Here is a 25534-nt window from a genome sequence, read left to right as displayed (position 1 = left end):
ATTGAAATAAGACTCTTTCAAAATATTTTACCATTTTGGTGTGATCAATAAAAGTGTTGCTGATCAACTCAATATCATCTCGTCACATTAATTTTTTTTTTAAATGGCTCAAAATTAGAATCGGAGTCGCATGCATTAATGGTGATCTTGCATTGCTCTAACAATAGTTGTTGTATATAAGTAATAATAAACAAGTGTAGTTATATCCAATTGAAGACCTATTTTTTTAGAAAATATTGGATGTCGCTACTTTCATTGGGGAACTCCCTTTGGTACTTTGTAGTAGTGTTGCTATCCTGTTGGGAGATCAATTTTTTTTTTTGTTTAATATTCAAGTGTTATTGTCTCCACTGGAGAATCAAATTTTTTATTTATTTTTTAATACTCCCTTTTGCGGGATAAATTGGAAGTTTCGATTTCCTACAACTTGATTTGTCTTTGAATGTTTTTGATTGAAAAAAAAATTGGAACTTTCAGTTTTCTGCATCTGATTTGGCTTCATGTGGTTTTTGTTGAAGCTTTTATGGGGTTTTGAATGTTGTGTGGTTGTCGGTTTCCCTGAAAGATTTGAGCTTAATTTTGTTTATTTGCTGTGCCATTTTGTTTCTCGGTTCATTTGATTGACTTTTGAACGACCTGATGCTAACTGGATTAATTGCATGATGTTAACAAAGCGACACTTGAATATTATAAAAAAAATTCTCTGTCAATAAGGTAGCAACACTTATATATATATACAGAGAGAATGGTTCAAACAACACCGGTATAACTTTTACTAAGTGTTACACCACTCAATAACTTTATATTAAATGTGAATTTTGTAAATCCAACTGTTAGATTGAAAGTTCTTTACTCTTAGATCACATATACAAAATTTTATATTAATTCAAGATGATTTGATACTTCATTCTTATAAAACAAAATTGACGTAATATATTCATTTCAAAATATACTAAAATATGAACATTTTGATCACCTTTAAATTGTTGTTCAATTTTAACAAAATTTGATATACACGTATAAAGTAATATGAATTTTCAATTTAACAGTTAGATTTACAAAATTCACAAAGTGTTCATATTTTAGTATATTTTGAAATGAATATATTACGTCAATTTTGTTTTATAAGAATGGAGTATCAAATCATCTTGTATTAATATAAAATTTTGTACATATGATCTAAGTGATATAAACTTTCAATTTAACAGTTGGATTTATAAAATTCTCATTTAATATAAAGTTATTGAGCGGTGTAACACTTAGTAAAAGTTATACCGGTGTTGTTTGAACCCTCCTCTATATATATATATATAGTTAATCACTTATACACTGTCAGTGTAAAGTTTTTTTACACTGACAACCAATCATATCTTTTAATAGTATCATGTCAGTTGCTTATCTAATGAAATAAAAATAAAATAAAATAATTTAAAAGATATGATTGGTTGTCAGTGTAAAAAACTTTACATTGGCAGTGTATGGATTATTAACTCATATATATATATATATATATATATATATATATATATAGGGGGGTTATAATTATACCAGTGTAACTTTTACCAAGTATTACACCGCTTAATAACTTTATATTAAATGTGAATTTTGTAAATTCAACTGTTGGATTGAAAGTTCATATCACTTTATACGTGTATATCAAATTTTGTTAAAATTGAACAACTTGAAGGTAATCAAAGTGTTCATATTTTATGTATTTTGAAATAAATACATTACGTCAATTTTGTTTTATAAGAATGAAATATCAAATCATCTTGGATTAATATAAAATTTTGTAATATGATGTAAGAGATAAGAATTTTCAATCTAACAGTTGAATTTACAAAATTCACAATTAATATATAATTATTAACTGGTGTAATACTTAGTAAAAGTTACACCGGTGTAATTATAACCCCTCTTATATATATATATATATATATATATATATATATATATATATATATATATATATATATATATATATATATATATATATACATTCATATATATACATATATATACCTCAAAAGGGTGGCGACACTACTACAAAGTACCAAAGAGAAGGCCCAATGAAGGGAGCGACACCCAGCATTGTTTTTTCTAGAAAAGAAAAAAAAAATAGATACCACTTTGGGGTGGGTGACAGCACCCAATATTAAAAAAAAAAAGAAAAAAAAAACTAAATCCTAAACATATTTAACCCTTTATTTTGTTATTTTATTGAAATCCAAAAAATTGAAATAATTTTAAAAACTTTATTTTGATCAATATTTTAGAAAATAAATAGTAAGTCAAAGAAATTTAGTTGTGAAAAAATTATTTAAAGTTTTTTACGAATTTAAAAGGAGGAAAACATCTAAATAAAAAATAAGCGAAGAGAAAAATCGAAAGAAGTTATTAATAAGTCATCTGAGGAGTTACTTGTAATATTAATTAATTAATAAATAAAATAAAATAAAATAAAATAACGTGATGAGTGAATACAGTTCTTTACACAATAACAAGAGAGAACATTGAAATATGTCCTATACAACATGCAAAACTAATTAACAAAATTCCCAACATTCCTGTACAAACATTCACAGGTGCTTTTAAAAGTTATTAAAATCATGGTGTAATTGTTACAAAGAACCTTCATCTGACAGTAGATTTATGAGTTTGATTTTCATAGGAAGCATCATCCTCGCAATCCTCGGTAGGTGATGAAAGTGTCATGAGAGCAACGACTATAGACCTCATACTTGGGCGCAGTAGTTGGGCAATCTGCAACTCATCAAACAACCCACATACCTTAAGTTTCGGTTGGGATAAAACTGTATACCATAACATTCAAATTACTTTCACAGATAAAATGTTTCCACCTTGAGAACTGAATCTATTGGGTAGTTTTCTCCAAGCCTAGGATCCACCAATTTGCTTGTACCTTCTGCAGGATTAATCTGATTAAGTGCTTCTTCAAAACTGCAATAAAAAAGTGAAGGGCAACTTCATTTCCGGTTCAAGTGGATGCATTCAATTGATCGGCTTTGAAATATTCATGTACATTTGTAAATTGAGATTGCTTTTAACAAAAGTAAATGATAGTGGAATAAAGCAAAAACTACTCAATATGATCAACAAAGACTCTGCATATTATTACGTATGAACTCTGTTATATATACAAGGTAATAACAGAAAAAGATAGTAACAGAAAATTAACAACCAAGAAACTGACAACTTAACAAACAAACTAACTGACAGATATTGGTTGAGAGCCCCCCTCAAGCTGGGAATGTATATTGTTCATTCCCAGCTTGGAACATAGGACCTTGGAATACAGCTGGGGATAAAGCTTTTGTATAAATGCCAGCCAATGAAGAGATGATGAAATAGGCAAAAGCTAAAGTAAACCACCATTAATCTTGTCTCTAACAATGTGACAATCGATTTCTATATGCTTGGTTCTTTCATGAAGAACCTAGTAGTTAGATGCAATCTGCAATGCAAATTGATTGTCACAGTATAGCAAAGTCGGCCGAATAAATGGAACCCGAAAATCTTCAACTTTGAATTTCATATGTAGTAGATGCAAGAGCCCAATACTCTACCTCTGAAGAACTATGAGATATAGTGTTTTGTTTCTTTGATCGTCATGAAATCAATGAAGTGCCAAGATAAACAGAAAAACTAGTGATAGAGCGTCTCAAGTCAATGCACCCAGCTCAATTTGAGTCACTGAAAGCTTTGAGTTGAAGAGTACTGTTAGCCGCAAGAAATATACTAGACCCAGGGGTGCCTTTCAAGTAACGCAAAACTCTGAATGTAGCACGATGATTATCATGTGTAGGAGAGGAAACAAATTGACTCAAATGCTAAACAACATATGTAATATCAGGCCGTGTGTTAGTCAAGTATATAAGTCTACCAATGAGTTGTCTATACACTGAAGCATCAGAAAGTAAATCAAGCAAACAAGTGTTATAATCAATAGGGGTTGAAATAGGATGAGAAGCCAACATGCCATTATCATAGAGTAAATCAAGAGTATATTTTCGCTAACATAAATGAATCCCAAACTCAGTTCATGCAACTTCGAGTCCAAGAAAAAAACAAAAATTGCCAAGATCCTTGATATTGAATGTAGAATCAAGACAAGACATGCAGTAATGTTATTTATCTCAGCAATATCATCTCTGGCAAGTACAATATCATTAACTTATACAAGAAGAGCAATAGTGAGAGAATTAGCAAATTTAAAAAATAGAGAATGGTCTGATGCAGAATGATGATATCCATTAGCCAGCAGAAAAGAGGATAGTCTCGCATACCATTGGTGGCTAGCTTGCTTAAGGCCATAGATTAAGCGTTGCAAACGACAAACTTGACTCGGTTTTGACACATGCAAATCAGGAGGAGGTTGCATATATGCCTTTTCTTGAAGATCACCACGCAAGAAAGCATTGTTTACATCTAGTTGTTTGAGATGCCATTTATGAATGGCAGCAAGAGTAAGAAGTAAACGCACAATAGGTAGCTTGGCTACTGAGAAAAAGTGTCCTGAAAATCAAGTCCCTCCATCTGTGTATATCCCTTGGCAACTAAACGTGCCTTATAATGTTCTATTGTGCCATCAGTATGATGTTTAATCTTAAAAATCCAACGACACCCAATAGCAGTTTTATGAGAAGGCAAATCAGTAAGAGTCCAAGTATGATTCACTTGTAAAGCAGTTAGTTCAGCATGCATTGCCTTAAGCCAGCAATCAGAATTTGAAACTTCAGCATAGGACTTAGGTTCCGTGATGGAAGAAATGGTTAAAACATAGTTATGAAAAGAAGGTGAAAGACGAGTATAAGAAAGAAAGTTTTCAAGAGGATAATGAAGACCTGCAGCTTGATTAATTCCTGTTGATGTAAATGCACTGTGAAAATCTTTAAGATAAGTAGGTGGTTGGCAGGAACGTAAGGATCCACGTAAAACAGGTTCAGGTTGGGTAATTTGAGAACTGGAAGGATTATCAGAATGAGAATTGGGTTTTATGGGGATGGACTCAATGTGAGAAGGGTCATTTGTAGATGTATAAGAGATTGAGACAGGTACGAAATATTGTGCAAGAAGCGTGTTAGAATGACTCGAAATGAGGAAATTGATCTTCATAAAAAATTAAATTTCTGGAAACTATAAGGTTACAAGAGGACAAATCATAGAGCAAGTATCCTTTTGTGTGAGGTTTAAATCCCAAAAAAATAGATGGATGAGCACGAGAATCCAATTTTTTGCATTATGTAGTGATAGTACTAGCATAGACACCCAAACACACGTAAATCAGAAACATCATATGCAAGTTTATGTAATTTTTCAAAAGGAGAAGCATTGTTTAAAAAAAGGAGTTGGTATACAGTTAATGAGATGTGCAACATGCTTGAGAGCATGTTGGAAATATTTTGTGAAAAATATAGAAAAATTAGATCTTGCAAATCAATTAAAAAAATTGAAGATGAAAAATTATCATTAAAATTACTATTTAAATTCATAGAAGAGGATGCTTATGTATAGGCTTACAATCAATTTAAAATTCCTAACAAATCTTATTTACTAACAACTCTAATTGTTGACATTATATTGAATAACTAAAAATAAAATATAAAAAATAAAATTGTAACAATAACAAATATCTTATCTAAAATTTATTCAAAATTCAAAATTTAAATAAAGGAAAATCTCTTAAATCTAACACTTCTCTTTGAGATTTACCATGAACATCTCAAATTTTAGTTTCATGAACTCCAAAAATTGAATTTTGAAATGTCATGTCATCAAGTTGTTGCACATCAATTTCTTGACCCAAATCATTGTCTTCATAATCATTCAATCTAACTCCTCCTCCTATCTTTGAATACCATTTGTTGGGATTTGTCATATCAAATACATCTTGCATAAAAGTGTGACCAAATCTTTCATGTCAAACATTACTCTCATCAATTTTAGCAATAAAATCATGATCTTCAACCAAATTAAATTTCAAATAAAATTTTTTTTAGTCATCTTAATCTTTGCAATCTCTAAACCATGTTCATCCATGATAAAACAATAATTCTCTTTAAAAGAGACTCCATAACCATTCCTTAGCATTTGTGGAACACTAAGAACATTTTGATCCAATTTTGGAATGTAGAGAACATTTTTAACAATTATCATACCTTTCGTGGTTGCAATAGAAATTGTTCCTTTTCCATTAGCTTGTACAAATTCACCATTTCCTATCTTGACTTTTGACTCAATTGATTTGTCAATGAAGGTAAAAAATGATAAATATTTAGTCATGTGACTAGTGCAACCATTGTCAATGAGCCAAATATTCAATTCATGTGAATTGAATCTTAAGATGCCATAAATAAATACTCATCTTCATCATCATTTTTTTCTTTAATCACATTTGTTTGTTTTTCTATCTATTGTTCAAGCTGATTCTTCTTTAATCTGCAATACTTTTCACTGTGACCGTTTTTATTGCAAAAATTACAGTAAAAAAGTGGTTTATCTTTAAACCAACAATCTTCTTTAGAATGGTTAGTTCTTTGGCAATGAAAACAAGGCAAAAAAAAAATTTTTGAAGAACCTTCATCTTTTCTTTTTTTCTTATTGAAAGTTCGTGACTTTCCAAAATTCCTTTCATTGTGCTTTGCTCGAAAGGCACCTTCAACAGCTTCATCACTTCTAATGGAGATTCTTTGCTCTTGTGCATGAAGCTTGCTAGACAATTCAGTAATTGTCAAAGTTTACAAATCACAAGACTCTTCAATTGCAAAAATTTTGGCTTCAAATCTTTCAGGCACCGAAACCATGATTTTTTCGACAACCTTTTGAACTATAAATGATGTTTCACCAAGAAGTCGCATTTGGTTCACAACTTCCATTAATCTGGCAGAATAATCTTTGACAAATTCATTATCCTTCATCTTCATCAATTCAAATTCTCTCTTCAATGTGAGAAGCCTAACAGATTTGACTCTACTACTGCTTTCAAATTCATCTTGAATCTTGTCTCACACCTGCTTAGGTGTTTCCAAGTCCATGATTTTAGTAAAAATATGATTTGCAAGTCCTACATGTAGGCAAGTGATGGCTTTATCTTTCTTTAGTTTCTTCACCTCATAAGCTTTGATTTGTGCAATGGTTGGATTTTCCCTCAATGATGGTAGATCAACTTCAGAAATTACAACATTCCATAAACCTTGAGATCTTAAAACAAATTTCATCTTGACAGCCCAAATATGATCATTTTCACCATTAAACATTGAAATTGCATGTGAATTGGTGGAAGTAGACATCCTTGCACAAAAAATTGTTTGAACAATAAATCACTCAATTTAGTATTTGCACTCAACCTCAATGTGTTTAATGCTCAATAAATTTTTTCCTCACAGCCCATAGGAAGAAGCTTTTGATACCACGGTTGGAAATATTTTTTGAAAAATATAGAAAAATTAGATCTTGCATATCAATTAAAATTAAAATTGAAGATGAAAAATTATCATTAAAATTACCATTTAAATTCATAGAAGAGGATGCCTATGTATAGACTTATAATCAATTTAAAATTCCTAACAAATCTTATCTACTAACAACTCTAATTGTTGAGATTATATCGAATAACTGAAAATAAAATATAAAAAATAAAACTGTAACAATAACAAATATCTTATCTAAAATTTATTCAAAATTCAAAATTTAAATAAAGGAAAATCTCATAAATCTAACAGAGCAAAACACCAAAAATTTAGAGGAAGATTAGATTGAAAGAGTAATGCACAAGTGACATTCAAGAGATGCGGATGCTTACATTCAACAATTCCATTATATTGAGGAGTTTCGATGCATGTGGTTTGATGAATGATTCCCTTATAAATAAAATAATCATGCATATAAAATTCCACACCATTTTCTAACAGTTTTGACAAAAGTATTGAATTGTTTCTCCATTTACGTGATAAAATTGGTTATATTTGAACGAGTTTCAACTTTAGAATTTATAAGAAACACCCAAACAAAATCGTGTATGATCATCAACAGTTAAGAAATATTTATGGCCATGCTTGGAAGTAGTAGAACAAGGTCCCCAGATGTCAATGTGTAACAATTCAAAAGCAGCATTAGCACGGGAATTACTCAAAGGGAAAGACAACTTTCGTTGTTTAGCATGACGGCATGTATTGCATGCAAAAGTTTGATCATTGTACAAGCAAGAATGAGTGTGTTTCGTTATTTGTAATCGTTCATGAGAAGGATGACCAAGGCAAAAAAATGACACAAATCTAGGTATTATGTTACACTAAGGTTGAACTATGGTAGTATGCATGGTTATCGATCTCGAGTGATAACTCGTAAACTCGTACGAGATTACGAGATTGGTTGGTCATACCTGTATAACTCGTTAGTAATCTCGTTTTTGAGTAATCTCGAACAATCTCATGTAATCTTCAACAATCTCGCCAATTTACTTTGATATTGCGAGATTACGAACTTCACTCACAAAACCCCCCAAAATGCACATTTCGCTTAGAATTTTCCCAAAACAAAGTATTTTTCCTACTCTGTGTCATGCGACTCTCGTTTTCCCCCTATGTGTCATGCATTCTGGTTCTCTCCTCCGCATCACCGTGCGTTCTAGTTCTCTCCTCTACGCCATGCATGCTTATTTTCTCCTTCGCGCTATGCACTCTGATTTTCTCCTCCAAGTCGTGCCTTCTGGTTATCTCCTCTACGTTCTCTTTGCACTACGGTTGTTCATTCTTTGTAGTGAAGGTTCTTTCTTTCCCCTTTCCCTTCCTTGTTCTATTTATTTTCTCTCGTGTCCCATTTTTTTAATCCGGTCCAGAAATATATTATACATGTAATAGTTAATATTTTTTAAACTTGATTTGAAGATATTAGTCTTTTTTTAGTTTTTTATTTACTACCATTTTATTTTTAATAACTTGTGAGTTGTGTCTTGTGCAAAATTATGTATTTGTCACTAAAATTTGTTACTTTATTATTGCAATTTACTATTTTACTTTAATATGAAGTTAAAATGTTAGTTATTATGTTATTTATAAATATTTTAACATATTTTTTATATTAAGTAAACTCTTACAAGTTTACAATTCAAGTTTACAGAGCCTCTACGAAATTATGTAAACTCTCGAGATTGACAACTTTGGTAATATGTATAGAGCTAACAGTTTTAGCGAGATAAACAAGTGTATATAAACCAACATTTACATCAATTGTACCAATCCTCTGTTTGCTCTTCGTGTCATAGATGATACAAGATTGAGAAGAAAAAATTAGATCACATTGAAGAGAGGAAACCAGTTTGGAAATAGAAATTAAATTGAATGTAAAATGTGGAATATAAAGAACATCATTAAGGTAGAAGGACTTAGTGAATATCACAATTCCAGAATGAGTGGCATGGACTTGTTGTCCAATAGGTAACTTCACAACAATAGGTTTAATGGATTTAAAAGAAAAGAAATTAGTCATAGAAGAGGAAACATGATCAGTAGCTCCTGAATCTAAAAGATCCAGGAAGCTATAGTTTTAGACCGACCTATATCATGAGAGGAAGAGATAGAACCAATTTGATTAACATGTGAAGAGGAAGTTGAAGCACCATTGTTTGAATGTTGGATTAAGTCAAGTTCTCTTGTGCCTTTCGTTGATCATTCCCCGTGACTTCACCATTACTGACAATAGACTGCTTAGAATTGGAGAACTTGTGTCCAAGAGGAAACCCATGCTTACGATGTCAAACATCAATGGTGTGTCCCGATCGACCAGTGTGTGCAAACTTTTCCACTACTTATGTTGGCATTTTTGCCATACTTAGCATCATTGGTTGAAGGAAATCCATGTTTGCGATAACAAACATTTTTAGCATGACCATGGCGACCACAATAGGTGCACGAACTCGTTTTAATGGCATTAACCAAAGCATCTGATCCAACACATGTGAGCAAACATTACTATACTAATCGTTTAGCCCATGTAAAAACTGCATTGCTCTATCTTCAAGCTTCCTCTATGCAATAATAGGTAAAACTTTACAAGAACATCTAATCGAACAAGTACAAAATGGATCTGGTCTAAAATTCTCCAACTCATCCCATATAACACGAAGCTTAGTGAAGTAATCTATAATAGTGAGATCGCCCTACTTAATTGAGGATGCTTCATATTGCAAATTGGGCCCAGGTAGAAGATCTCCTTGAGAGTAACGTGATTTCAAATCTTTCCAAATTTCATCTGCCTTATCCATCCATAATATGCTATGTCGAATCGAAGTAGATACTAAATGTACAATCCAAGAAACCACCATGTTGTTGCACCTATGCCATGAATGATAATTGTTTGAATCAAGGAGTGGAGATACAAGTGGTGTAGCCGAATTCTCACCCCAGGTAGAGATAGCCACAAGTATTGGATGTATGATCTAACTCGCCATTCATGGTGATGAACCAAGGAAGAAAACGAAACGAGAAGCGTAGCAGAGCCCTTCAAAAGAAGAGCTCTAATACCATAACAAAAGTAAACAATAGTGGAAGAAAGCAAAACTGCTCAAAATGATCAACAAAGGCTCTGCATATTATTACATATGAACTTTGTTATATATACAAGGTAATTACAGAAAAAGATAGTAACAGAAAATTAACAACCATGAAACTGACAGCTGAACAAACTAATTAACTAATAGATATTGGTTGAGAGTTGTTAGTAAAATAGTTCAGAGAAGGAGTATCTAAACTCACCAAAGCTACAAGGCCCTTTGTTTCAGCAACAGATTCACCTGTCTTCAGAATAGCATTCTTTGCAGAAATGGGTTCATAAAGAACAACTCCAAAAGCATATACATCTACGTTTGGAGAAAAGTCACCATATTTGGCATATCTGAGAAAAAAAATCCAAATAATCAATAAAAGAAGTTCTGTGTATACTAAATCAAACTTCAAGGGCTTGTTTTCAGATATTGAGAAGTTTAAGATAAGATCACTAATCCCTGGACAAACAAACCCAGTAATATCCTTTCAAAAATTACAAGAAATAATTAGTGAACTCATTAACAATCTTATATCACTTCACAGTTTAACTTCAGTTTAAAGAACAAAGGGACCAGGAGAAACTCTGGTTCACTCTGATATGTTCTGAAAACTGAATTTGATTTTTTACTACTTAATTATTGAATATTTGATTGTTATGATCTGTTTGTCAATAAGAAAAGCTGATGATTCATTAATAATAAATTAATAAGATGGCTACTATAACACAACACTGAGTACACATGTTAATTCCAACAAAACCCAAATTTCATACAAAGAGTATGGTATCATTTAACACAACATAAAAAATATACTCTGGTGTCATGTGTCCAAATGTTCCCACAAGACGAGTGTGCAGCATGGAACCTCCAACTTAAATAAGTTTGGTCAACCCAAAATCTGCAACCTGTAATTAAAATCTTACATGGTTTAATTAGTCTCAGAATAAATGGAATATCAGGATTTGGAATGAGGATCATGAAGAGTGGTAACAATGCAACCTTTCCACAAAAGTTTTTGTCTATCAGTATATTTGCAGATTTTACATCACAGTGGATATACACAGGCACAGTGTGCTCATGAATATATTCAAGGCCTTTTGCGGAATCTAGCACAATTTGCACTCAGACTAGACCATGGCAAAGTATCTTTCCCTGGAATCATGTTATCATCATATTATTGATTGTTTGAAAAAAGGTAACATCATAGGAATTAGGAAAAGATAAAAAAAAAAAAATGTATGCTGATCTCACCTGTACCGTGCAAATATTGGCCCAAGTTTCCGTTGTCAATATATTCATATACAAGGAAAAGAGATCCCTCAACACAATATCCAATCAAATGCACCTGTGTTGTTGTTAATAAAAGTTTTAGTTATATAAATATAGAAGAAGATTTATAACTGGCATGGAACTGTTTATGACAAAAAAAATAAACCTGATTGACACTCAAACAACCATAGAAGATAAAGATTTCACAAGTTTCTTTCACGTAAATAATGCTGATCTCATGTTAATTTGTAGGATCTGCTGCATAAATAGCTTTGCTGAATAATTAAAGACTGTTTTGTAATTCTGGTCGCAAAAACACCCTGGAAAATTGTTTCTTAACAACCTTATTGTTATTCAAACTATACAGAAAATGATTAAATTTAACTATCCTTCATGAATGTAATCATGTATACATGCTTGAAGTTGTTTGAAGGATGTTGTACCAGATTCAAGTGATGAACGTGAGTTAAGACCTTCAATTCACAAAGAAATTCGGTTGATGCTTGTACGTCCATCTTCTTAATTGCTGTTTTCTGCATAGAAATGAATTATATGAGAGGAATTCAGGAATAGAGTATAAAAAATAAATGGATAACCTGAAGTGGCACAAAACAAAGATTACAGAAACTTGCCTATCCACCCTTAAGAACATTATCCACTAATATGTAAACAATATTACATATATCTCTTGGTTCATTGAAACTACTTAGTACCTTGATTCTCAATGTTACATATATCCCATACACAAAACAATGAACTTAAAGCCTTACAATTTAAACATACCTTGTAAAATACCAATAACATGGGAAAGTTGTGTGCGCACTAATAACATCACACAAGTAAAAGTAAAAACCTTTTATCCTCTATTTTTGTTTCCCTTCTTTCCTTTAATAATATTTTGTCTGATTATGGCTATAAAACTGAATATAACTTCATACCTCGCCTCTCAATTCTGCATAATAAACAGCTCCAAATCCACCTCGGCCAATTTTATTCTCCAAGCTGAAGTTATTTGTAGCCTTGGCTAGTTCTTGAACTCCATTGATTTTGCCACCATAATGCCTGGGAGGCCAGTAGCACTAGCAATAGTAGGTCCACTGGATCCTGAAGTTTCATATTCTGAACTTCAAGAGGCTTTAATCGAAAGAGGAAGATAAATCAGTATGTGTTATCATGTTCATTAATCTAGTACATGTCAAATTCTAGGAATGTGCCAGAGTTGATGGCATGTAAACTTTGAAAATGTTGATAAATAGCAGACAGTTGTTTTAGGGATACAAGATTAAGAGGAGAACGTGCTAAAGAAAATAATGGTGACTATTCTACCTCTTAAACAAGGTAAATCGGCCTAAAATTGGATCTGATAATTAGTTTATACATGATAAACTGTGGAAGAAAAAAACAAAATGGTATAACAATAGTTTGAACACAAGAAAATTCAGTGTACTAAGTACTAAATTCACCTATTTCTAGGAATGTGATATAATTAATTTAGAAGGAATATGTTCTATGAATGCAAGAATTACCAGTACCATCTTGAGTTGAAAACGCCATAGAACTTTCTGTTGGCAATTTAGCTTTCTCACCTTTCTTCTAGAAGTATTTAACATATATGCAAACTACTAATAACAGAAGCCCGCATATTTCTGCTACAGATATTCCAACAGCAGCACACCAGCACCCTTAGCTTGGTCTGCTTACACAGAAGCAAATTTAAGCTCTAAGGCACTATTTTTTTTTTTTCTGTGTATATTTATGTGAACATCAAGCTGAAAATAATCTTCATATAGCCAACTCTGTTAAGTTAGGAAGCCAAACCTGCTTTTCTTCAAGAAGGAAAAGAAAATGTAACTTAAAAAGGTAGAACCAAACATGTTGAAATATTCAATTCTATGTGCATAATTCAGAATGAAAGGTGAGACGAGTTACCCAATACCCACCTACGGTACAATGGAACATAGTCTCCATTTTGATCGGGCATGTTACATAAAATTAAAACTTTAGGCAAATTCATAAAAAGTTATCCCAAATACTTTGAAGAAAAATAAATGCATTGTTTTAGCTTTTAACCCTTGAAATGTTGATTAGTGATTCTGGTATTGTTCTCTTATTAGATTTTGAAGTTTTCTTTTGGTAATTCTGTTCTAAAGGTTGGCATGGCATACCAAAATGAAACTTCAATTTTGACTAAAGAACAACACCAAAATCAGTTAAAGAATTGTATTTAAGTTTTATCCATGTTGTGATGGGTAAAAGAGATCATACCTCTTCCCGGAATGAAAACAATTCCACTCTCTTTGCTGAAATTGACACCATGATTGTATCTCTCCAGCAACTGTGCATCAAGATGAACCTCGTTGGCAATATCATGCAAATTATTCCCAGGCATGAGTGGATAGGTAATAAACAACCCATAATCTTTTGAAAGCAGGCTGTTCCCATAAGAACACTTGACAGTCACATTAATCTATGCATTTTCAGGTATATTGTGGCCATAACTGTTGAACCTCCTCAAAAGCTCAACAATGGTGAGATTTACATGTCACTTTGGCAATCGAATCATAGGTATCAGCTGCAGCAGCTGAGTACTCAAAAACATGCCCCAGAAATTCTTCATGAATACAGCACAAGGGAATGGAATACTGAGTCTATCAAAGGATGGCACATTATCATTGAGTATTTTGTCTTTATTATAGCTGGTTATAATGTCAGAATTTGACAGAACGCTTGATCCCATCAAGTACGTTATGTTTTCTGAGGATAAATATCAGCTAAAGCTACATCACATTCCTTCACACACTTGGATTCCACATTGCAAAAAACACACTTCAGCAACAACAAAAACAGTAACCCTTTTTTGAGTTCCATTGGATAAGAGAGGAACATATACAAACCCAAATCAGAAAACTGAATTGCTAAGACTTCATATACCAGGTTTGATCATATGAGAAAACAAAATGCAGTTCTTTTTCTCTTGAAACCAATGTCACATAATATAGAATTTTGTGTGAAAAGTTACACTAGTACAAAAGCATAGTGGTGTAACTTAAGTGAAAGTGTGTAAACATAAACTATAAAACTACTAATTTCATACGCACACGATTATGCTTTTTTCTGAACAAACACTTGATAGGTTATAACTTAAAAAAGGGTCAAATGTTCTTGGTAGAAAAGTAAAGTAACACTGCACAACATATGGGTTGATACATCATAAGGCGTCAACTAAAAGTTGCCACTTGCCAATGAAACAGCTAATGAAAGTACTACTATAGTCATGTTTCTGGTTATCAATCAAAGACTTCATATAATGAAGTATCACAAATTAATCTAGATACAACCTAGTCATCGAGAGACAGTCTTGATCAACCAAATACAGAAAATACAGTAAGCCACCAAGTCTTGTGCATCTGTGTAATCAATTTATAAATAGCCTTCTTGGTCTGTGGGTGTGTGTGTGCATGTCAGAAGAGGGAAGACATTGATTCTTATCCAACCCAACCCCATATAATCATGAGAAAGAAAAAAGAATGTTGATGACAACATTATACAAAAGAAAGGATATAAAATATGGTCAACTTAATTCAATATCATAAAAGAACATAAAGGGCCAACAAAAGACATCAAACACATGGACAATCACTTCTCAGATTTTCTCCTCTCGATTGTTTTTTAATTAAGATTTCAACTTCCTAACAAAATGGTATCCTAATCAAAAAAGTTACAACTACCAGGCCTCTCACATCACCTCAAAAAGGAGAAAACAATGTTTACGCCAACGCAGTAATGCTCTCAGCCTCCACAGCCTCGTTCTCCAACTCCTTGACAGCTCTAATCAAACCCCTCGTGATGCCCTTGAGAAGCAAACCATTCTCTTTCATTTCCTCATGTAGCTTTTCTGCCCTTTCCCAATCCAAACCCTTCAAGCATAGAGACTGTATCAACTTGTCGTACTCATCAACACTGGGGCGGACACCAAAATCTTTCATCTCAGCCAATAACTTCAAAGCCTCGTCAAACTGTTCCAACTTGCAATATCCACGAATCAACGTGTGAAACATCACAGGACCCAACTTAACATGCTTCTTTTTTGCTTCTGCCAATATCTTCCGAGCCTCTTCCATCTCCCCACCATTTGAATAAGCACTAGCAAGAACGGTATAAGTGTACACATCCGGTCTCAAGCCCCTACTTTCCATCAGCCTCATCATCTCCACAGCTTGCCCCATTTCCCCAGCCTTCGTATACCCCGTAACAACAAAATTGAAAACAGCATTCCCAGGTGGCGGCCCGTCCTTAATCATCCTCAACACCAACTCCTTGGCTTTATCAACTTCCTTAATCCTACACAATGCCCGAACAACCGCCAAAAAAGGCTTTATCGCACGCTCCCTCTTCTCCTCAGGGATATCCTCCAACATCTCCAAAGCCAATTTCACAGTTTCATCCTCTCCACAGAGCTTGGCAACCAAAAAGCTAACCACATTCATCGGTGGCCGTTTCCCTTTCTCCATTGCCACTACATAAACCCCATGGGCCTCTTTAGCCTTCTTCCCTTTACACAACCAAGACAATACAGCACCAACTTTCTCACCATCAGGCAATGTCCCCGCCTCCAACATCTTCTCACAAACACCACAAGCCCAATCAAAAGCATGCCGCCGACAAAGCGCTTCAATCGTATAGTAATACGTGTCTGCATCCGGCACACATTGAAAGCCCTCAAATTTATCAAACACCTCCAATGCAGCCTTCCCTTTCCCCAATCTCGAGAGCGAAAGTATCAACACATTCAGAATCCTCACATTGAGGATTCCACTCTCCTTCTCTCCAATCTCCTTGACCAAGTCCCACATAGAGTACACCACTTTCTTCCTCACATCATTTCCACATATGGCCAAAATAAGAGACTCCACCATTGGGGTGGTCACCTCCAATGATCTCTCACTCCATGCCCATTTGAAAAACCTGATCAGATTCTCACCCAACACAAACGGGGTTTCGATTACTTTTTCTACCAATTGCTGGTGCAGAGTCAAATCCAAGTCATCCAAACACGACTCAAACGACCCGTCAGCATCTGTTTGGAGAAAACGCACCAAGCTCTCCAACTTGTCGGAATCAACCTCGTACGTGTCTCCTTCTTCCGCGGGCTGTTCGTCGGCGCCGCCGTTTTCGAAAGCTTCCGGGGGGAGCACATTGTGGAGGGTGAGTGTGGAATCGGTGGAGAAAAATCGGGGGTTCTTGAGGTTTTGGGGGAATGCTGATTTGGGGATTTTGAGTAAATTAGGGTTGGAGATGCGATGGTGAATTGGTGAGTGGTTGCTGGTGGCAGCAACAGCACGTGTGGCTCGTGCGAGTATCCGCCTCCACATTCTTCTTCTTCTTCTAAGAAATTGTGATGTTTCCGCTTTCTTCTTCTCTGTAACCTAAAGTAGCGCTCACTCCCTCACTTAACGAGTATACCGATGATATAAGAAAATAACACCATTATTTAATTACAAACAACTTATATACTCAACTTATTAACTTTTATAATAATTATTTTATAAATAATATCAATTATATTTTTATTAGTAGTGTAAATTCAGTAGTGTGTATAGTACGAGGTTTTTAAACTCTATAAAAACAATTATCCACCGATTTCTCACTTCGACCAAGGAAATGAGTTAGTTAAGTAAATAATAAGCCGAATGGGTTATTTAAGTAATAAAAAAATAGTATATTTTAAAAAAAAAGTCTTTTCCTTAGAGCTGTCAAAGTGGGCCGGGACCCGTGGGCCAACCCGGCCCACCTTGAAAACGGGCCGGGCCGGGCCAAAAAAAATTGAAGTTTTATAGTAGGTGGGTATATTTCAACCCGGCCCACTTTGACCCGGCCCACCCGGGCTAAACCCGTGGTGGGCCGGGTGGCCCACCAACCCACCATTTTTTTTTCAATAAAAATTTGAATATGATTTGTAGTTTATTTTGTATGATGATATATTGAAAATTTTTATTTTAAACTTTTATCATAATTTGTATTTAATTTTGTATGATGAATTATGACTTATAACTATTAATGATGTTAATTTTATGACTATTATGTTAATTTATAATTAATTTAAAATTTTGAATTTTGTTAATAATTTTTTTTTAATTTTTGGTGGGCTGGTGGGCTGGCCCGTATAACCCACCAACCCGTGGTGGGCCGGGCCGGGCCAAATTTTTTTTGAAAAAATTACAAGTGGGCCGGGTTGGGTTGGCTCGTTTTTAAAGTGGGTCAAGGTGGGCCGGCCCACATGGGCCGGGTTGGCCCGTTTTGACAGCTCTACTTTTCCTTTAATGGAACGACAAATCCTAGCATCATAGTGATGATACAAATTAGGGCATTGAGTTACCTAGCTTTTGGGCTTTTAAGTTTGGACTAGACCACATCTATCCCAACATCAGATTAAATATTATTAGGCTAATAATATACACACCTCCATTTTTTTTATAAATATACTTTCTTTTTTTAAAAATAAATATTAAATTCTTAAATTACTCTTAATATTTTTTCTAACTTTTAATTTTTCAGATTTACACCTCCATTCTTCTTTCTTTTCTTTTTTGTACACTCCATTTCTTCTCTGTCACTTTCTTCTCCGCACCTCCCTACCTTCCTTTCTACCCTTTTCAATTTTTGCATTATCCTTTTTCCTTTTTGGTTTTGTTATAAGTTGTAAGTAGGTTCAGTGTCAAAGGGAAAGGTGTTAGACCATATGCATCTTTTCCTCCAAGTAATTCTTTTCATTATCTCTACCTTCCTCTACATTCTTTTGTTCTTGTTATTTCTAACTTACTATCGCCTTTAGCTCACTCTTTCTTTGTTTTGTCGATATTTCTCTCTCATCTCTACATTTCTTTTTAGGATTATTGTTAGGGTTTATGTTTGAAATTGATTGATCAACTATCTTTGTATTTTGAAATTGATCGATCATCTATCGTTATGTTAAGTTATGGTACGAATAAGAGGTGGTAGCGTTGCACGAAAGGGTCAATGACTAATAAAAGATAAGCAACATATGAAGGCTCAAGCAGCTGTAGTTGATGAACACGAGGAGCTTGAAGAGGTCATGGTAGATGGTGTTGTGAACCCTCAGGTAACAAAGTCCTTTCTAAGAGGCCTTGAGGATTTGTCAGTCCTTAGGAATTTTTCAGACCATTTTGCAACCCGTTTATGGAGTGGTGAGGTAATTAACGTTGTTGGATTTTTTAAATTTAATTTTTAATAAAATTTTATAATGACAAGATCATAAAACATCAGGATTATGGTGAGCTTAAGATTGTCAATCATGGAAGAAAAGTAAAAAGTTTTGTTATCAAGCACCACCAAATACAAATAATGGTGGATAAGTTTGGCTTGGCATCACTTCTACTTTGCAACTTCCAGATGGTTGATAAAGGTCTTGTGTTTTGTATTTGTTGAGTGATGGCAACCAAAAACAAGCTCATTCAACTTGCCAATAGGAGAAATGACCATCACTCATGATGATATGTCATGCTTATTACACCTACCAATTAGAGGTGCATTTTTCAGTCAGCCAGTCATGGACCATGACATTGCGTGTGTATACTTAAAGGATTTGTTAGTTGTCTCACACAAGGATGCAATCCTTGAGCTAAGGGCTACAAGAGGTGCTCATGTTCGCATGAGTTGGTTGAGAGATTTTTATGATGTGAGGTGCCAAGAGAAGCGTTGGGAATTTTCTATAGGGGCTTTTCTTCTATTCTTGGTTGGTTGCACGATCTTTGTTGACAATAGTGCAACATATGTGGATTTAGCATTCTTGGACCTATTTTGTGACCTTTCAGCTTGTAGCGATTATACATGGGGTGTAACTACCTTGACATTCTTGTATGAGTACTTGGGTGATGCTTGTGTCCATAGCACTAAATAGATAGGTGGCTACATGACCCTTTTATAGGTGAAAACTTTTCATACTATTTTATGCTTAACGTAAAAATTTTGTATTGCTTTGGACCTTATCTAATCTAATTTGGGTTATTAATTTTGAAACAAGCATGGGTATTTGAGCACTTTCCTCGGATTGGTTCCCATCAATTGTCCATGGAATACATGGAGCAAAATCCTTGTGCTAGTTGTTGGTCATATAGCAATAGTATAGGCCACATGCTTTCGTATAGGAGGGAACTAGATGCAATCATCGTCAATGAAGTTTGTTGGATGCCTTATAGTCATCATAGAGATTATCAACCATTTGAAGATATAACACTATATTCAGGGTGGCTTAGGTGGGGTACCTACAAGCAAGCAACTTGCTTGAGCGGGTATTACGTTAATATGGACATGTTCAACACATCTCGAGATCACCTCAACATGTTACTAGTGTGGTGATTTCTCCTAAGGAGATTGATGATAGATGGTTACATTATGCAAATTATGTGGTGGATGTCGTTGCTAGAGGCCATCAATTGGAGCATTCAACAGATTTTGGAGATGGATACATGCAATGGTTATCTCGAATTTCTCACCCATTGATTATTCCACCATAGGAGAGAGGGACTTCTAAGGTACCTCAAGTGCAACCTGCTACGATTTCTCACCACCCAAGTATTAGTGGCCTTCATTTTGTGGGGTAAGATTATGTCATTCATTTAAATAAATTTGTATGTTTGCATTTCAAAATGAACTAGATAATTCTAACTTTATTGTTATGTGTAGGAGACGTGCAAGAGTTGTATGAAGATTTATGATATTTTGCAAATGATATTTGATAGAAGGTTGGCAATAAAAGGCACTGGAATTTGGGATATAACTAGACAAGCATTGATCATGGCACGTGTTGGGAGTGGGGAGAAATTCACACATCAAAAGGGAAGAAAATGTTGAATTTACCATATAGTGGTGATAGTTTGTTTTGGTCTCTTTTTTCTTTTTGTTAACATATTTTGGTCTTTTACTATAAGAGACTTTTTTTTTTCTTTTTGAGATATCTAGTTTAACCAATGCTAACAAAGAAACAACTTATATTAGTGAAACAAATCATATTAGTCATATATTAGGAGCAGGGACGGAGCCAGGATTTCAATACTGGGGGGCCGAGAATAAATAATATATAATTTATAATAAATGAAAATTAAAGTATCAAAAGCATATTATCTGACAAAACTAGATAATAATTAACATAATTTAATAAAAATTATTTCTCATATTTACATTTGATAAATATATCGAACATATTGCAAGATCAAGTTATTCAAGTATGTACCTTTATTTCTTAAGTTGTGCCCGTCGTTGTTTCATGAAGTAAAAATCATCAATTATCATATCAGTTGTAAATCTTCGTGCAATCTCCTTCTCAATATAAACAATCATGTAGTCAGTAAGAAAACCATCTTCCATCTTGTTGCGCAAACTTGTTTTTATAATCTTCATAGCTGAAAAAGCACGTTCTGTAGTTGCTGTTGACACGGGCAGAGTAAGAACAAGTCGTATCAATCGATCAATTAAAGGATAAACATTTGATTTGCCAACCTCTACTAGTTTTTGACATAATTCACCAAGAGTTGACAAATTATGAAATTTGGGATCCTTTGGCACATCAAACTCATAATGTTGCAATTCATATTCCATATGAATCATTTCTTGGTCAGAAAAATCTGAAGAGTAAAATTTCTTAGCTAGACTACAAATATCACAAGCATTAAATGATTTGAATGCATCTTTAGGATCCAAAGCTACACTCAACATAAGAAGTTCAGTTGATTGCTCGCTGAATCTACTATTCAATTCTTTCAATTGATAATCTATCGCTGCAGTAAATATATCTACACGATAATGATGCTCAACTGTCACAGAATCCTTTTTAAGCCGAGTTCGAATTATGTCAGAGTAAGTAGCACTCATATCAGGAATTGGTACACCTCGGCTATTGCAAAAAGAGTTAACATTTTCTAAAAGAGAATCCCAACCAAAATCCCTTAACTTTTGAATTAGTGACTTTGTGCTAGAAACCAAACACATAGCATTCACAATCAGGGACGGAGCCAGGATTTCAATACTGGGGGGCCGAGAATAAATAATATATAATTTATAATAAATGAAAATTAAAGTATCAAAAGCATATTATCTGACAAAACTAGATAATAATTAACATAATTTAATAAAAATTATTTCTCATATTTACATTTGATAAATATATCGAACATATTGCAAGATCAAGTTATTCAAGTATGTACCTTTATTTCTTAAGTTGTGCCCATCGTTGTTTCATGAAGTAAAAATCATCAATTATCATATCAGTTGTAAATCTTCGTGCAATCTCCTTCTCAATATAAACAATCATGTAGTCAGTAAGAAAACCATCTTCCATCTTGTTGCGCAAACTTGTTTTTATAATCTTCATAGCTGAAAAAGCACGTTCTGTAGTTGCTGTTGACACGGGCAGAGTAAGAACAAGTCGTATCAATCGATCAATTAAAGGATAAACATTTGATTTGCCAACCTCTACTAGTTTTTGACATAATTCACCAAGAGTTGACAAATTATGAAATTTGGGATCCTTTGGCACATCAAACTCATAATGTTGCAATTCATATTCCATATGAATCATTTCTTGGTCAGAAAAATCTGAAGAGTAAAATTTCTTAGCTAGACTACAAATATCACAAGCATTAAATGATTTGAATGCATCTTTAGGATCCAAAGCTACACTCAACATAAGAAGTTCAGTTGATTGCTCGCTGAATCTACTATTCAATTCTTTCAATTGATAATCTATCGCTGCAGTAAATATATCTACACGATAATGATGCTCAACTGTCACAGAATCCTTTTTAAGCCGAGTTCGAATTATGTCAGAGTAAGTAGCACTCATATCAGGAATTGGTACACCTCGGCTATTGCAAAAAGAGTTAACATTTTCTAAAAGAGAATCCCAACCAAAATCCCTTAACTTTTGAATTAGTGACTTTGTGCTAGAAACCAAACACATAGCATTCACAATGTCTTGATTCTTTTGCTGCAAAGCTTGACAAAGCTTGTCTGTGATTCCCATAATTTCTTTCATAACATGTAAAATGAAAACAAATTCAAAAGACATCAATACTCTGAAAGCATAAGTAGCATCACCTCGTTGAGAGCCAGTTCCATTAACCACCAAATCTTCAAGAACTGAAGTAGTTGCATTAAACATGCGTAGAAGGCTACATATTGAATTGAAATGAGAACTCCATCTAGTATCTCCAGGTCTTTGTAGTGTGCCAATTTGATTAGCTCCCCTCCCAGTTTCAATCTCATCATTTGCAACCAAACGTGCAATTTCAGTCTCATAAGCATCATGTAACTCATCATTGCGTTTGCAAGAAGAACACACAACATTAACAATCCTACTCAAGTTTTGAAAAAAAGCATGAACATCACTTGAATCTTTAGATGCAGCAACAAGAACTAATTGTAACTGATGAGCCAAACAATGTACATAATATGCATAAGGACATTCTTGAAGAATAAGAGCTTGCAAACCATTCCACTCTCCACGCATATTACTAGCTCCATCATATCCTTGGCCTCTAATATTTTCAATGTTGAGATTATGATTAGACAATACTAAACAGATTTCTTGCTTAAGAGTGGATGATGTAGTATCTTTCACATGTACTAAATCCAAGAAGCGCTCTTTAACAAATCCATTCTTATCAACAAATCTAATAACAATAGCCATTTGTTCTCTCTTAGATTCATCTCGAGCTTCATCAATAATCAAACAAAATTTTGCATCACCAATCTCTTCTCGAATTTCATTTTGCACCCTTCTAGCAAAAACATTTAAAATTTCTTTTTGAATAGTAGGTGAAGTGTATTTTGCATTTTGAGGAGCATTCTCCAAGACAACTTGATCTACTTCGTTATTATAAGAAGCTAAGAGTTTAATCATTTCAAGAAAGTTACCTCGATTTGTTGACCACAAACTCTCATCACGTCCTCTAAAAGCACAAGCTTGAAATGTCAACCATTTAACCACATCGATGGATACTTTAAGACGCAACCGATTGCTTAGAATTTGCTGTGAAGTTTGCTTGTTCAACACTTTATTAATGTGGCATGATTGATTCTTGAAATCTTCTAAACATCTAAGAGCAGCATTGTGAACAGAATTAATATTTTTCCCCATGTGAGATAAAAATGCACAATCTTTTCCATTATTCACTTTCTTCCAATTTCTAAATCCTGCCGAAGTGAATGGACTTGGTTTTTTAGAAAATAAAAAACATGGAAAACAATAGGCAGCATCTTTTTCCGGTGAATATTCTAACCAAGAAAACATTCTAAACCAATGAGCTTGAAATCGGCGAGGATGATCTTCAAGACCTGAAAGTGGATACAAATCCATTAAAAATTGATATGGTCCAAACTTCACATACGCCCTACGAATATCATCTTGTTGATTAATAGGATAGTTCCAAATTTGTAAACGTTTTCCAGGATCGCGAATCAAGGTACCACTCTCAATTGTTTCTTGTTCAGTCCTCAAAGCTTTGGGAGGAGGTGGCTGTTGCTCATCAACTTCAGCAACATCATCAACATTTGTATCTAAATTTGAAATTGGTGTATTAGACAGTGTTTCTTCATCATCTCTCTCTTTTCTTTTGAAAAATGATTCAATAGTTGTCTTCCTCATCTTCATTGAACCTAAAAGAATTTAAAACTATAAAAATCATACGAAATAGGCAACAACACTAACACAGTAACACTCTTAACAAATTCTAATTAAATTGAGGGGAAAAGGGTTTTCAGCATAATAGCAAAGGGGAAAATATTAAAACAATTAAAAGAAAACATTCATTAAAATATTAGTAACAAAAAAGAAGTGTTAATTTACCTTTTGAAGAACTAAAATAAAAAGAGAGATTGAAGACGCAAGGAGCCAAGGAGAGATTGAAGAACCAATGATGCGGTGCAGGTGTTGTTATGAAATAAGAATCAATGACGAATTGATGATTATTGATTGACGTGGTGCAAGCTGTGAATTGTGATGCTAACTAGTCAATAGTCACTACCCAATCCTATTCCTATTGCCAGTGTTACTTGAGAATTGAGAAGGCAAGAATTGGAATGATCAAATGAGGCGCTACATTTTTTTAAAAAAAAAAAAATTCCAAAGTGATACCACATAGCAGGCCGTACCAGAAGTCCAAAAGTTGAATAAAAAAATAAATTTGGGTTATTCATTTAATTATACATATGAGTTTATATTAAAAATAGGGGGTGCCATATAGTAATATATATGTATATAAAAAAAAATTAAAATTGTTGGGGGGGCCGTGGCACCCGTAGGTCCCCCCTTGGCTCCGTCCTTGATTAGGAGAAGAATGGATCATTGGCAAATCAATTGCTTGTCTAGTTATTACTATGATTAACATTTTTGTTAACTCCTCTTTCTAAATCTTAATTGGAGATAACTTAATGACTAGAATAACATGGTTGCTATTTGGAATACTGATGAAAGCTTATTTTTAAGTGTTGTTAATTGTAACTAGTTTTCCACTTAAAAAGCTCACTCTTTAGAGCATTGAATTGTTGCATTACATATATGCTTCTACTTTAGTTTGATTATCAAGAGACCTTTAAGTAATACTCACTCATGACCTTTGCTCTTGTGACCAACATGAATAATGCTTAAGTAATACTCTCTCTTGTAGTTAATCTAGATTGGCCATGAAG

General features: G+C 33.8%; 4 protein-coding genes and 1 pseudogene across 5 annotated transcripts; 1 reads left to right on the top strand and 4 right to left on the bottom strand.

Annotated features, from left to right (window-relative positions):
• Positions 1–2361: 2361 nt before the first annotated feature.
• On the bottom strand, positions 2362–15237 carry LOC109816678 (lysM domain receptor-like kinase 3; annotated as a pseudogene). The gene is made up of 12 exons (XR_014429670.1): positions 14096–15237; positions 13775–13828; positions 13357–13526; positions 12769–12964; positions 12274–12363; positions 11813–11906; positions 11561–11713; positions 11375–11466; positions 10773–10911; positions 8362–8368; positions 2862–2953; positions 2362–2763 (listed from the first exon to the last, which is right to left on the bottom strand). The product of XR_014429670.1 is annotated as a lysM domain receptor-like kinase 3 (transcript).
• A 150-nt stretch (positions 15238–15387) lies between these two features.
• LOC109816677 (Tetratricopeptide repeat (TPR)-like superfamily protein) lies at positions 15388–17306 on the bottom strand. Its single transcript, XM_020381758.3, has one exon. It carries the CDS (start codon positions 17200–17202, stop codon positions 15598–15600), a length of 1605 nt encoding a protein of 534 aa, XP_020237347.1. The 5' UTR covers positions 17203–17306; the 3' UTR covers positions 15388–15597.
• A 2016-nt stretch (positions 17307–19322) lies between these two features.
• On the top strand, positions 19323–19748 carry LOC145951998 (protein MAINTENANCE OF MERISTEMS-like). Its single transcript, XM_083064213.1, has one exon. The coding sequence runs from the start codon at positions 19323–19325 to the stop codon at positions 19746–19748; it is 426 nt and encodes a 141-aa protein (XP_082920339.1).
• A 1107-nt stretch (positions 19749–20855) lies between these two features.
• On the bottom strand, positions 20856–25191 carry LOC145949287 (uncharacterized). Its single transcript, XM_083063722.1, has one exon. It carries the CDS (start codon positions 24495–24497, stop codon positions 22053–22055), a length of 2445 nt encoding a protein of 814 aa, XP_082919848.1. The 5' UTR covers positions 24498–25191; the 3' UTR covers positions 20856–22052.
• LOC145951997 (uncharacterized) lies at positions 21083–21835 on the bottom strand. Its single transcript, XM_083064212.1, has one exon. The coding sequence runs from the start codon at positions 21833–21835 to the stop codon at positions 21083–21085; it is 753 nt and encodes a 250-aa protein (XP_082920338.1).
• Positions 25192–25534: the final 343 nt, after the last annotated feature.

The sequence above is a fragment of the Cajanus cajan genome, chromosome 9, assembly GCF_000230855.2.
Source record: "Cajanus cajan strain Asha chromosome 9, NIPB_CcT2T_4, whole genome shotgun sequence".
NCBI classification, from domain to species: domain Eukaryota; kingdom Viridiplantae; phylum Streptophyta; class Magnoliopsida; order Fabales; family Fabaceae; genus Cajanus; species Cajanus cajan.
Note: the sequence above shows the minus strand (reverse complement) of the source record. Positions and strands in the feature narration are given on the sequence as shown.

Coding starts and splice junctions, on each gene's coding strand:
- LOC145951998 (XM_083064213.1), top strand. CDS start 19,323: ATGACCATCACTCATGATGATATGTCATGCTTATTACACCTACCAATT.
- LOC145949287 (XM_083063722.1), bottom strand. CDS start 24,497: ATGAAGATGAGGAAGACAACTATTGAATCATTTTTCAAAAGAAAAGAG.
- LOC109816677 (XM_020381758.3), bottom strand. CDS start 17,202: ATGTGGAGGCGGATACTCGCACGAGCCACACGTGCTGTTGCTGCCACC.
- LOC145951997 (XM_083064212.1), bottom strand. CDS start 21,835: ATGTGTTTGGTTTCTAGCACAAAGTCACTAATTCAAAAGTTAAGGGAT.